The 13,912-nt window shown below is 47.9% G+C and overlaps 1 protein-coding gene across 2 annotated transcripts in view; it reads left to right on the top strand.

The window, feature by feature from the left end:
- Positions 1 to 4,782: 4,782 nt before the first annotated feature.
- The window catches only part of GUCY2C (guanylate cyclase 2C), a 52,806-nt gene continuing 43,676 nt past the window's right edge, over positions 4,783 to 13,912 (top strand). Inside the window, exons 1-4 of one of the 2 annotated variants that reach the window (XM_038767855.1) lie at positions 4,783 to 5,089; positions 11,407 to 11,519; positions 12,701 to 12,765; positions 13,206 to 13,274. In XM_038767855.1, the coding sequence (XP_038623783.1) occupies positions 4,885 to 5,089; positions 11,407 to 11,519; positions 12,701 to 12,765; positions 13,206 to 13,274 (452 nt within the window). In that variant the 5' untranslated portion in view covers positions 4,783 to 4,884. The remainder of the gene's footprint in view (positions 5,090 to 11,406; positions 11,520 to 12,700; positions 12,766 to 13,205; positions 13,275 to 13,912) is intronic. The other variant, XM_038767856.1, reaches the window with a different exon arrangement.

Below are 13,912 nucleotides of genomic sequence, written 5' to 3'. Positions count from 1 at the left end.
CACGCGCCCCTCTCTCGGCCAATCAAAATCCAGGAATCCCATAATTGGCGGCTCGGCCAGCCAATCGGACGCCAGGACGGCTCTGGTCGAAGCCCTGGGGTAGCTACAAGCTAACCAGGTGGATCTCACAGCCCCTGTCATCATCATCATCAGTCGTATTGATTGAGCGCTTACTATGTGCAGAGCACTGTACTAAACGCTTGGGAAGTTCAAATTGGCAATATATAGAGACAGTCCCTACCCAACAGTGGGCTCACAGTCTAAAAGGGGGAGACTGAGAACCAAACCAAATATGCTAACAAAATAAAATAAATAGAATAGATATGTACAAGTAAAATAAATAAATAGATCAATAAATATGTACAAACATATATCCCTATATACAGGTGCTGTGGGGAAGGGAAGGAGGCAAGATGGGGGGATGGAGAGGGGGACGAGGGGGAGAGGAAGGAAGGGGCTAAGTCATCATCAATCGTATTTATTGAGCGCTTACGGTGTGCAGAGCACTGTACTAAGCGCTTGGGAAGTCCAAGTTGGTAACATATAGAGACAGTCCCTACCCAGCAGTGGGCTCACAGTCTAAAAGCGGGAGACGGAGAACTAAACCAAACATGCTAACAAAATAAAATAAATAGAATAGATAAGTACAAGTAAAATAGAGTAATAAATATGTACAAACATATATCCATATATACAGGTGCTGGGGGGAAGGGAAGGAGGCAAGATGGGGGGACGGAGAGGGGGACGAGGGGGAGAGGAAGGAAGGGGCTCAGTCTGAGAAGGCCTCCCGGAGGAGGTGAGCTCTCAGTAGGGCCTTGAAAAGAGGAAGAGAGCTAGCTTGGCGGATGGGCAGAGGGAGGGCATTCATCATCATCATCAATCGTATTTATTGAGCGCTTACTATGTGCAGAGCACTGTCCCACCTAGGGCTCCCAGTCTTAATCCCCACTTTACAGACGAGGCAACTGAGGCATAGAGAAGTCAGGGATTTGCCCAAGGCCACACGGAAGACAAGGAGGGGAGCCGGGACTAGAACTAAGGTCCTCCTGGCTCCCAGGCTCGGGCCCTAACCGCTGGAACACGCTGCTTCATTTCCTTTCTTCTGTGGAATCAATCAATCCTATCGAGCCCTTACTGGGCGCTGAACTCTGTCCTAAGCACTTTGGAGAGTTCAGTGTAACGGAGGAGCTTGCAGTCTAGAGTGAGAAACAGATATTAGTATAAATAAATTACGGATATGGACAGAAGCGCTGTGAGGCTGAGGGTGGGGTGAATATCAAGCTAATAATTAATAATAATGGTATTTGTTAAGTGCTTACTATGTGCCAAGCACCGTTCTAAGCACTGATATCACCTATCAATGATATTAGCTTGATATTCACCTCACCCTCAGCTCCACACAGCCCTTCTGTCCACATCCATATGTGTTATATGTATATATGTTTGTACATATTTATTACTCATCATCATCATCAATCGTATTTATTGAGCGCTTACTATGTGCAGAGCACTGTACTAAGCGCTTGGGAAGTACAAGTTGACAACATATAGAGACAGTCCCTACCCAACAGTGGGCTCACAGTCTAAAAGGGGGAGACAGAGAACAAAACCAAACATACTAACAAAACAAAATAAAATAAATAGAATAGATATGCACAAATAAAATAGAGTAATAAATATGTACAAACATTTATACATATATACAGGTGCTGTGGGGAAGGGAAGGAGGTAAGATCGGGAGGATGGAGAAGGGTCTAATCCCGGCTCCACCACTTATTAGCTGTGTGACTTTGGGCAAGTCACTTAACTGCTCTGTGCCTTAGTTACCTCATTTGTTAAATGGGGGTCAAGACTGTGAGCCTCAAGTGGGACAACCTAATAACCTTATATCTATTCCAGTGCTTAGAAAACGCTTGGCTCATAGTAAGCGCTTAACAGGTACCAACATTATTATTATTATTATTGCCTGCTCTGCAACCTTGTTCATTCATTCAATCGTATTTATTAAGTGCTTACTGTGAGCAGAGCACTGTACTAACCGCTTGGAAAAGTACAATACAATAAAACACAGTGACATTCCCTGCCCACATCAAGCTCACAGTCTCGGGGGGGACAGACTTCAATACAAATAAATAAAATTACAGACATATATATATTTATATACACACACACATATATGTAATTATATATATATATATATATATATATATACACACACATATATATATATATATATAAATACCTTGTTCAAGTCCCTTCATTTTTCGGTGCTTCAGTTTTCTCATCTGTAAAATGGGGATTCAATGCCTGTTTCTACTTCATTCATTCATTCAGTCGTATTTATTGAGCGCTTACTGTGCGCAGAGCACTGTACTAAGCACTTGGGAAGTACAAGTTGGCACCATATAGAGACGGTCCCTACCCAACATTGGGCAAACAGTCTAGAAGGGGGAGACACAGAACAAAACAAAACATATTAACAAAATAAAATAAATAGAATAAATATGTTTAGACCATGAACCCCATGTAGCTCGGGGACTACAAGGGAAGCTGTGTGGCCTAGTGAACAGAGCACTGGCCCGGAAGTGAGAAGGGCCTGGGTTCTAATCCTGGATCTGTCACTTGCCTGCTGGGTAACCTTTGGCAAGTCACTTCACTTCTCTGGGCCTCAGTTTCCTCATCTGTAAAATACAAATTGAGACTGTGAGTCCCACGTGGGACAGGGACTATGTCCAACCCGATTTGCTTGTATCCACCCCAGCACTTAGTAAAGTGCCTGGCACACAGTAAGCACTTAAAAAAATACCACAATTGTTATTATTATTATTAGGATTTTTAGAAACATAGATGGTTGGAGTGGGGGGGCCAACAACTGACTTTTAGATGACCTCTGTCAGTGGACCATCAGGGTGGCCTGTCATGGTGATGGTCAGCCCAATTATAATCAATCAACCCCTTAGTTGTATTTGTTTAATGCCAACTATGTGCAGAACATAGTAGGAATAATAATAATTATGATATTTGTGAAGCACTTACTCCGTGCCAGGCACTCAACTAAGCAAATCGAGTTGTCCCAGATGGGGCTCACAGTCTCATTCCCCATTTTGCAGATGAGGTAACCGAGGCACAGGGAAGTGAAGTGACTTGCCCAAGGTCGCACAGCAGACAAGTGGCAGAGCTAGGATTAAAACCCATGACCTTCTGACTCTTAGGCCCAGGCTCCATCCACTAAGCCATTAAGCACTTAGCGATGCCCAAGTCATTTTATTTAAGTGTCTGTTTCCTTCCAAAGGAGTTTTAAGCTCCTTGATAGAGCTTGTCTCTTTTCTCTTTCGTACTCTCCCAACTGCTTAGTACAGGGCTTTGCCACAGTATGTGCTCAGTAAATACTACGGATTGACTGTAGCAAGCGCTTGGGCGAGCGTAGTAAGACGAGTACTACCATCCTTCCCGCCTCACAAGCCCGCAACCTTGGTGTCATCCGCGACTCCGCTCTCTCATTCACCCCTCACATCCAAGCCGTCACCAAAACCTGCCGGTCTCAGCTCCACAACATTGCCAAGATCCGCCCTTTCCTCTCCATCCAAGCCGCTACCCTGCTCGTTCAAGCTCTCATCCTATCCCGTCTGAACTACTGCATCAGCCTTCTCTCTGATCTCCCATCCTCGTGTCTCTCCCCACGTCAATCCATACTTCACGCTGCTGCCCGGATTGTCTTTGTCCAGAAACGCTCTGGGCATGTTACTCCCCTCCTCAAAAATCTCCAGTGGCTACCAATCAATCTGCGCATCAGGCAGAAACTCCTCACCGTGGGCTTCAAGGCTGTCCATCCCCTGGCCCCCTCCTACCTCCCCTCCCTTCTGTCCTTCTCCAGCCCAGCCCGCAACCTCCGCTCCTCCACCGCTGATCTCCTCACCGTACCTCGTTCTCGCCTGTCCCGCCATCAACCCCCTGCCCACGTCATCCCCCGGGCCTGGAATGCCCCCAATCCCTCTGCCCATCCTCCAAGCTAGCTCTCTTCCTCCCTTCAAGGCCCTACTGAGAGCTCACCTCCTCCAGGAGGCCTTCCCACACTGAGCCCCTTCCTTCCTCTCCCCCTCATCCCCTTCTCCATCCCCCCATCTTACCTCCTTCCCTTCCCCACAGCACCTGTATATATGTATATATGTTTGTACATATTTATTACTCTTTATTTTACTTGTACATATCTATTCTATTTATTTTATTTTGTTAGTATGTTCGGTTTTGTTCTCTGTCTCCCCCTTCTAGACTGTGAGCCCACTGTTGGGTAGGGACCGTCTCTATGTGTTGCCGACTTGTACTACCCAAGCGCTTAGTACAGTGCTCTGCACACAGTAAGCGCTCAATAAATATGATTGATGATGATGATGATGATGAATAAATATGATTGATTGATTGATTAACACCAATCCCTGCCCGCGGAGAGCTTACGATCCAGCCCGGAAGGCCATGAAAAATCTCGAGGCTTCTCTGGGAATTTCACCAGGGCTTTTGCTCTCCATTTCCCATCCACTTGATTTATACCCGCAAGTACCCACAATCACATCACCCCCTTCCTCTTTTTCTCCGTCCGACTGACCCGGGGTGGAGGGGGCGACGAGTTGATTTGATCTTACTAGGCGCGGCCCAGTTAATCGCGGGTTTTTTACAGCTCTGACCTTCAGGGGAGCAAACACCCAAAGCGACCTTTGCTCCCCCTCCTTGGAGCCGGCCAACGGGAGCCCAGCTGGGCTACCGGAGCGCCAGAGCGGCTGGTGGGAACTCTCCGGGGAAGGTGACCGGGTGGCCGCCCTGGGCCGGAGTTCCTATTCTTCTCAGACCGTCCCTGAGCTCCCAGAAGGGAGGACTCCGGCCCGGGGCGGCATGGAGGGGCTGGGGGTCGCTTTGGGGACGCTGCTTCTTGGCTTCCTGGGCTGGGCCGCGACGGAGAATCCGCACTGCAGGAAGAACTTCTACGAGCTCAGCGTGTTGATGATGAACAGCTCGGCCTTCCCCGAGTCGCTGAAGCACGTGAGGCCGGCTGTGGAGTTGGGGGTGCGGGTAGTGGAAAACCTTCTCAAGAACGAAGGTAAGCTGCCTCTCATTAGCTCTCCCAAATCGGGGCTCCGCATCTGGTCAGCTCTCGACGGTAGCGTGCTGAGTGTCCGCCTCCCAAGCTAGCCTGTAAGCTCCTTGAGGGCAGGGATGACTATAACGCACTCTCCCCTGTGCTCAGGAATCAATCGGAGGGATTTATCGAGCGCTTACTCTCTGCGGAGCACCGCCAGACTGGACGCCCTTTCTCCTCTCCTCCTCCCCATCCCCACAGCACCCGTATATATAATAATAATAATGACGGCATTTATTAAGCGCTTACTATGTGCCAAGCACTGGTCTAAGCGCTGGGGAGGTTACAAGGTGATCAGGTTGTCCCACGGGGGGCTCATAGTCTTTATCCCCATTTTACAGTTGAAGGAACTGAGGCCCAGAGAAGTGAACTGACTTGCCCAAAGTCACACAGCTGACAAGTGGCGGAGTCGGGATTCGAACCCATGAGCTCTGACTCCAAAGCCCGGGCTCTTTCCACTGAACCGCGCTGCTTCTCTGTATATATGTCTGTACAGATTTGCTACCCTATTTATACATATTTACTATTCTACTATTCTACTATCCTATACTATTCTATATATTCTACTATACTACTATACTACTACTATTACTAGTACTATTACTAGTACTATATACTACTACTAGTATACTATTCTACTATACTATTCTACTATTTACTATTCTATTTATTTTGTTAATGATGTGCATCTAGCTTTATTTCTGTTTATTCTGACGACTTGACACCTGTCCACAAGTTTTGTTTCGTTGTCCGTCTCCGCCTTCTAGACTGTGAGCCCGTTGGTGGGTAGGGACCGTCTCTAAATGTGGCCAACTTGGACTTCCCAAGCGCTTAGTACAGTGCTCTGCACACAGTAAGCGCTCAATAAAGACGATTGAATGAATGAATAAATGAACCATGGTATAGATCGATCCCCTCCAAGAGGCCTTCCCTGGCTGTGCCCTCCTTTCCTCTTCTCCCACTCCCTTCTGCGTCGCCCTGACTTGATCCCTTTATTCATCTCCCCGTTCCAGCCCCACAGCACTTATGTAGGGAGAAGCAGCGTGCCTTAGCGGGAAAAGCCCGGGTTTGGGAGTCAGAGGACGTGGGTTCTAATCCCCGCTCCGCCGCTGGTCTGCTGGGAGCCTGGCACATAGTAGGCGCTTATCAAATACCATAAAAAGGAAGGCTGGAGCTTGACCAGTGATGGGGAGATAGGAGGAAGAGCAAACATCGGCTAGAGACCGGAACAAATATTCCCAGGGGAAATTGGAGCAAGGAATGGGATGGACGCAACTGGGGAGGATGGGGAGAGATGCATTAAGTGCCAAGGGTGGAGAGCTGTTGTTTTAAGATAACAGTGATCCGGCTCATGGATGGCCTGGCCCGGAAAGCAGACTTCCGAAGTGCTTTAAGTGGTGACGCGCCAGCAGCGGGAAGCGGCGCGGCTTTAGTGGGTAAAACCCAGGCCTGAGAGTCAGAAGGACCCGGGTTCTAATCCTGCCTCTGCTTCTTGTCTTCTCTGCAAGTTACTTCACTTCTTTGGGTCTCGGTGTCCTCATCCGTATATATGTATGCCTGCATATATGTTTGTACATATTTATTACTCTATTTATTTATTTATTTTATTTGTACATATCTATTCTATTTATTTTATTTTGTTAGTATGTTTGGTTTTGTTCCCTGTCTCCCCCTTTTAGACTGTGAGCCCACTGTTGGGTAGGGACTGTCTCTATATCATCATCATCATCAATCGTATTTATTGAGCGCTTACTATGTGCAGAGCACTGTACTAAGCGCTTGGGAAGTACAAGTTGGCAACATATAGAGACAGTCCCTACCCAACAGTGGGCTCACAGTCTAAAAGGGGGAGACAGAGAACAAAACCAAACATACTAACAAAATAAAATAAATGGAATAGATATGTACAAATAAAATAAATATATGTTGCCAATTTGTACTTCCCAAGCGCTTAGTACAGTGCTCTGCACATAGTAAGCGCTCAATAAATACGATTGATGATGATGATGATGATGATCCGTAAAGTGGGGATTCAGACCGTGAGCCCCACATTGGAAGGGGATTGTGTCCAACCCAATTATCTTGAATGTATTTCATTCATTCAATCGTATTTATTGAGTGCTTGCTGTATGCAGAGCACTGTACTAAGCAAGTACAAGCAGAGCACTGTACAAGAGGAGCAGCGTGGCTCAATGGAAAGATCACGGGCTTTGGAGTCAGAGGTCATGGGTTCAAATCCCAGCTCCACCAATTGTCAGCTATGTGACTCTGGGCAAGTCACTTAACTTCTCTGTGCCTCAGTTCCCTCATCTGTAAAATGGGGATTAAGACTGTGAGCCCCCTGTGGGACAACCTAATCACCTTGTAACTTCCCCAGCACTTAGAACAGTGCTCTGCACATAGTAAGTGCTTAATAAATGTCATTATTATTATTATTATTCTCTGGACCTCAGTTACCTCATCTGTAAAATGGGGATGAAGACTGTGAGCCCCCTGTGGGGCAGCCTGATCACCTTGTAGCCTCCCCAGCACTTAGAACAGTGCTTTGCACATAGTAAGTGCTTAATAAATGCCATCATTATTATTATTAAGCGCTTGGAAAGCACAAGTTGGCAACATATAGAGACGGTCCCTACCCAACAACGGGCTTACAGTCTAGAAGGGGGAGACAAACAACAAAACAAAACAAGCAGACAGGTGTCAACACCATCAGAATAAACAGAATTATAGCTATATACACTGCTTTATACAGTGCCAGGCACATAGCGCTTTACAAATACCGCAATTAATATTATTATTATTAGGCGCCAAATCAGGTCCCCAGGCTGGAAGTGAGGGGGCTGAAGATGCCCCACCAGACTCCCTCCCCGACATAAAGTAAGCTCCCGGAGGGCAGGGATTATGTCTACCTACCGCTTTGGTCCTTTCATCCAGTGCTCCGCACAACAGTCGTCTGTAAGATCCTGAAGACAGGAATTATGTTTACTGACTGTAGTGAGCTATGCCAAGTGCTCAGTCCACTGCTCTGCACACCGTAGACTATCAGCACCTTGAAGGCAGGAGTCATCTTTACTCATTCCACTGTAATTTCCCAAATGCTCAGTACAGTGAAAGCTCTTCACACACAACACCGAAAGCTCCTCGAGGACAGGAATCTACCTGCCAACTCTAGCTCCTTCTCCCAGGCATTCACTACAGTGCAGTGTACATAGTAAGCGCTCAATAAATGCTACTGGTCTAGCTTCCTTCTTACTAGAGCATCTCTGATCTGTCCTCACTGAATCTCTGCCAGCTGCTTAGTACAGTGCTCTCCATCCCCCCATCTTACCTCCTTCCCTTCCCCACAGCACCTGTATATATGTATATATGTTTGTACATATTTATTACTCTATTTATTTATTTATTTTATTTGTACATATCTATTCTATTTATTTTATTTTGTTAGTATGTTTGGTTTTGTTCTCTGTCTCCCCCTTTTAGACTGTGAGCCCACTGTTGGGTAGGGACTGTCTCTAGATGTTGCCAATTTGTACTTCCCAAGCGCTTAGTACAGTGCTCTGCACATAGTAAGCGCTCAGTAAATACGATTGATGATGATGATGATGATGCATGTAGTAGACCCTGGATAAATACTGGCTCTGCCGCTTGTCAGCTGTGTGACTTTAAGTCACTTAACTTCTCTGTGCTGCAGATACCGCATCTGTAAAAGGGGATTAAGACTGTGCTCCCCATGTGGGACAACCTGATAACCCTTGCATCTACCCCAGTGCTTAGAACAGTGCTTGGCACAGAATAAGCGCCAAATACCATTATTATTATTATTACTATTGGTCTAGCCTCCTCCTTACTACAGCAATCTCTGCTCTGTCTTCACTGAATCTCTGCCGGCTGCTTAGTACAGTGTTCTGCACACAGTAAGTGCTCAATAAATACCACATGATGATGATGATGATTATTCAGAGCCTAGAAACCGATCAGATCTCAGGGAGGGTGGGATTGTGTTAAAGAAATAGGACTCAGAAATAGAAACAAATTCTGTTGGGGGCCTGGGTTTTGTGGGGACGGGGTGTGTGTGTGTTTCTTGCTGCTACTTTGTGACCAAAGAAAGGCAAGGCAGCACAAAGGACCTGCTTTGTATATTCATTCATTCAATTGTATGTATTGAGCGCTTACTGTGTGCAAAGCACTGTACTAAGCCCTTGGGAGAGTACAATATAGTAATAAACAGATGCATTCCCTGCCCATAACGAGCTTACCATTTAGAGTAGATCATCTTATAACTGTATTTAACACAGGGCTTGGCACATAAAGAGGGTGTTAAAAAATGTCATTATCATGAATTGATCTATCTCATTTTGTCTCCCAAACCTCTGAGCGAGGTAGGGAGTGGTAGCCTTAAATTATTATCATGGTCCCTGTTTTACAGATGGAGAAAGAGAGGCCCAGAGAGGTTCAGTGACTTGCCCAAGGCACCCTCAAGGGGCCAAATAGCAAAACTGAGGCCAGGCCCCAGCTCTGCTGATTCCAGTTCACGGGACTCCTGCCTGTAGACTTCACTGACCTCAAAGAGTCAGTCAGTAAATCCTCATACTTACTGAGCGCTTACTATGTGCAGAATACTGTACTAAGCGCTTGGGAGAGTACAATATAACAGTCAACACACTCCCTGCCCACAGTGAGCTCACAGTCTAGAGGGGAGCTGAGCCATGGGAGTGAATTGGGGGTGATTCCCAAGGGAGGAGCAGCTAGGACCCCAATCCCTCCCTCATCCCACACCCCTAAAAGTCTCCTGCAGCAGATAGGAGATTGAGACTTCACACAACTGTGCTGATGGGGGGAGGAAGAAAGGCAAAACCAGTAAGCACCACAAACAGGATGGCTACTGCCACCTCAGAAGCAGGCCGGAGGAGCCCCTTGTTGCTGACCAGTGCTGTACAGTGCTCTGCACACCGTAAGCGCTCAATAAATACGATTGATTGATTGATTTTACTTGTACATATCTATTCTACTTATTTTATTTTGTTACTATGTTTGGTTTTGTTCTCTGTCTCCCTCTTCTAGACTGTGAGCCCGCTGTTGGGTAGGGACCGTCTCTGTATGTTGCCAACTTGTACTTCCCAAGCGCTTAGTACAGTGCCCTGCACACAGTAAGCGCTCAATAAATACGATTGAATGATTGACCAGGAATTTGTGGGCAATCAAGGAAGTGTAGCATAATCAGGGCTTGCGTTGCCAGGGCTTTGTCAAGATGTCCTACAAATCTGGACCCCTAGGATACTATTCAGGTGGCATGCCACAAATCTCCTCTTGATCGGTGGACCCTGAAAGATACACAAGCGACGTTTCAAATGTTTAAAGAATATAAGCCTACGGGTCCCGACTTCTGGGACAACTCAGAATATCCCTTTTAAGGACAGGGGAACTGTAGCATCGCTTGGCAGTTTGGAACTGGGGAGGGTAATCTAGTACAGCACAGAGCAGGGAGTCTGGTTTCCGATCCTGGACCTGCTGCTTGCCTGCTGTGCGACCTTGGGTGAATCGTTTAATTTCTCTGTGCCTCAGTTTCCTTCTCTTAAGCTCACTGTGGGCGGGGAATGTGTCTGTTAAATTGCTATATTATACTCTCCCAAGCACTTAGTACAGTGCTTTGCACACAATAAGCACACAATAAATTCGATTGACTGACTCTGTAAAATAGGGGTGAAATAACAGTTGTCCCTCCCTCTTAGGCTGGGAGTCATCATCATCATCATCATCATCAATTGTATTTATTGAGTGCTTACTGTGTGCAGAGCACTGTACTAAGCGCTTGGGAAGTACAAGTTGGCAACATATAGAGACAGTCCCTACCCAATAGTGGGCTCACAGTCTAAAAGGGGGAGACAGAGAACAAAACCAAACATACTAACAAAATAAAATAAATAGAATAGATATGTACAAGTAAAATAAATAAATAAATAAATAGAGTAATAAATATGTACAAACATATACACAGGTGCTGTGGGGAAGGGAAGGAGGTAAGATGGGGGGATGGAGAGGGGGATGAGGGGGAGAGGAAAGAAGGAAGGAGAGAGTCCCACGTGGGACAGGGATTGGGTCTGACCTGATTATCTTGTGTCATATACTGTCATCTTCTTGGCTGGTATCAGGGGAGCAGGGTGTGTGTTTTGTGTGTGCTCGCGCTCTCACTCTCTCCTGGCTCATCGAGGACTAGAGACCAGCTGCGGCTGAATCCGGTGATGGAAGCTTCCTTGTTTTATCCCCTTTCCGAACTGCAGGCCTCGACGTGAAAGTCAACGCCTCCTTCTTCGAGTCTGAAAGCCCGATCTACAAGTCGACCGACTGCCGCTCCAGTACATGTGAGGGCCTGGATCTGATCAAGGGAATCCTGGTAAGATTCCAGCTGTTTGAGTGCTGTGTGACCTCGGGCAAGTCACAACTTCTCTGTGCCTCACGCACCTCCCCTGTAAAATGGGGGTGAAGACTGTGAGCTCCATGTGGGAAACGCACTGTTTCCAATGCACCTACCCCAGCGCTGAGTAAAGTGCCTGGCACATAGTAAGCACTTTACAAATACTATTGAAGAAAAGAAAAAAACACATCTGACCCTTCCCAATGGAAAGTTTGCATCCTGTTCCCGCCTGCTCCAAGAAGCCAGAAAATGTTTTCAGCAATAAGACGGGCTTAACGTCCTCCCCAAATTCTGCTTCTCAGACAATTCGCCTTCAGACAAGACTGATAGACATAGAAAATACAAATCAAGGAGGTCCTTGTGGAATCTGTCAATGTGTCTGGGGTCAAAGTTCGGACCAGATTCATTCATTCTCTGGCACTTGGGAGAGTACGATATGGCAATAAACAGTCACATTCCCTGACCACAACGCGCTTACAGCCTAGAGGGGGAAGCAGACATTAATATAAATTTAAAAATGACAGATTTGGACCTAGAATCTTGCCCTACATGGGACTCAAACCCATGACCCCAACTTTATCGACTGAGCTAGCCCCAGCCCCCCAACAACCGGATGAAAAAAGCTATATTGGTGTTTAACCCTCTGCGGTAAAAACTTTGTTAGACGGAGAGTTCTATCAACAGGCATTTTAGAGGGCCCCGATTCATGGGGAAAACTGGGGTCCCTGGATTCCTTGGGGGGAGGTTTCTTCAGAAGGGGGTGTTTTGCATAAACAAACCAACATTCACCTTTTGTGTGATTATGCGAAGTATTCATGGGAAAAACTGGTGTCTCTTGATTCCTTGCGGAGAAGGTTCCTCTCCCAAGCTGCTTTCCTATGGGTCACCGAGCCCCTGGCTTGGCTGCAATCACTTCATATATCCTGCCACCCCGATGGCCTCCTCAGGGCTCTCGGAATCAGACAGGAGGAATGGGGGGGGCTGATCAAAAGCCACCCCAAGAGCCAAGGGGAAGCCCCCTCCCCAGAAGCTCCCATTGGGCCCCTCAGCCTGGCTTCCATCGTTTCTCTCCGCCGCCCACCCGACTCGGGGCTTTGGGAGGGTTGGGGTTGGTGTCCGGCTACTGACCGTGATGTGTTCTCCTCCTGCCCCTCCTCCAGAAGGGAAAGAAGATGGGCTGCGCTCTCATGGGACCCTCGTGCACCTATGCCACCTTCCAGATGTAGTAAGTGTCCGAAAACGGGCAACGCGGGGGCTAGGCCCACCCCGCCTCGCCAAGCTTGCCCCTGTGGGGCCGGAGGAGAGGGGGCTTGGGCCTGGGGAGGGAGGGTCTGGGCTTCCCCCCTGGCTGCACCCCTCTGAGCTGGAGTCCCTACTTGGAGCATCTTTGGTGGATATCCAGGCCAGCGACCACCTCTGGAGGCTAAGGTTTTTCGGTCTCCGGGCCATGGTCTTTTCCTGGCCTGGTGTGGTTTATAATACCCCCTAGGAGTGTCTATGGACCAGAGTGGGCCCCCAGAAACCAGGCTGGTCTCCCAAGCAGCTTCAGGGGAACCCCACGTGGCCCAGAGCCGGGGCCCCGGTTTCCTGCACCCTCCATCACCCCCCAGCTCAACTGGGGCACTGGTGATGTGGGCTCCTCACTCACTCCCCGTCTCCCCACAGCAACTGCCCGGAGTCCCGCCCACAAGATGGATGGTGTCTCCAAGGGTGTGGTGCCTGGGGTTGCCCAGAGTAAGTCCGAGGGATGAAGGGAGGAATGGAATTGCTTCTATGGAAATGCACGGAGTTCCCCTCTTCCCTAAGGTCCTGCCCTCCTCCCTGAAAATCAGTGATCGGGCTCCTGGGCATAAGACCCAGTGCCGGGGAGACTGAGGCACTGACTCAGCCTTCCCGGAAGAGAAAAGAGGGGGTAGCAGGTTTCTACGGCTCTTTGGCCCGAAAGCAGAAGCCATTTGGAGCATGGGCAAATGGGTAGCATTTGAGAGGCCTGCCATGGCTTTGTTCAGCGGGGGTGGCCCAAGACCCTGCTTCCTTCCCGCTCCACCCAGGCCCAGGTGGGCGAGGGGGCTCAAGGCGATGGCCCCTGGGGTCATCTGCGGAGTCGGGTCCTCACAAGTTACGTGTGATGTCACGTTACCTTGGGAAGCCGGCATCCCTCCTTCCCCAAATAATAATAATAATAATAACTGTGGTATTTGATAAGTACTATGTGCCAGGCACTGTACTAAGCACTGGGGGAGATGCAGAGTAGATTGGTTGGATACAGTCCCTGTCCCACATAGGGCTCCACAGTCTTAATCCCCATTTTCCAGATGAGGTAACTGAGGCCCAGAGAAGTAAAGTAACTTACCCAAGGTCACACAACAGAC

This window comes from Tachyglossus aculeatus, chromosome 27, assembly GCF_015852505.1.
Source record: "Tachyglossus aculeatus isolate mTacAcu1 chromosome 27, mTacAcu1.pri, whole genome shotgun sequence".
Lineage (NCBI taxonomy): Eukaryota > Metazoa > Chordata > Mammalia > Monotremata > Tachyglossidae > Tachyglossus > Tachyglossus aculeatus.
This window is presented reverse-complemented; position numbering and strand designations above follow the sequence as displayed.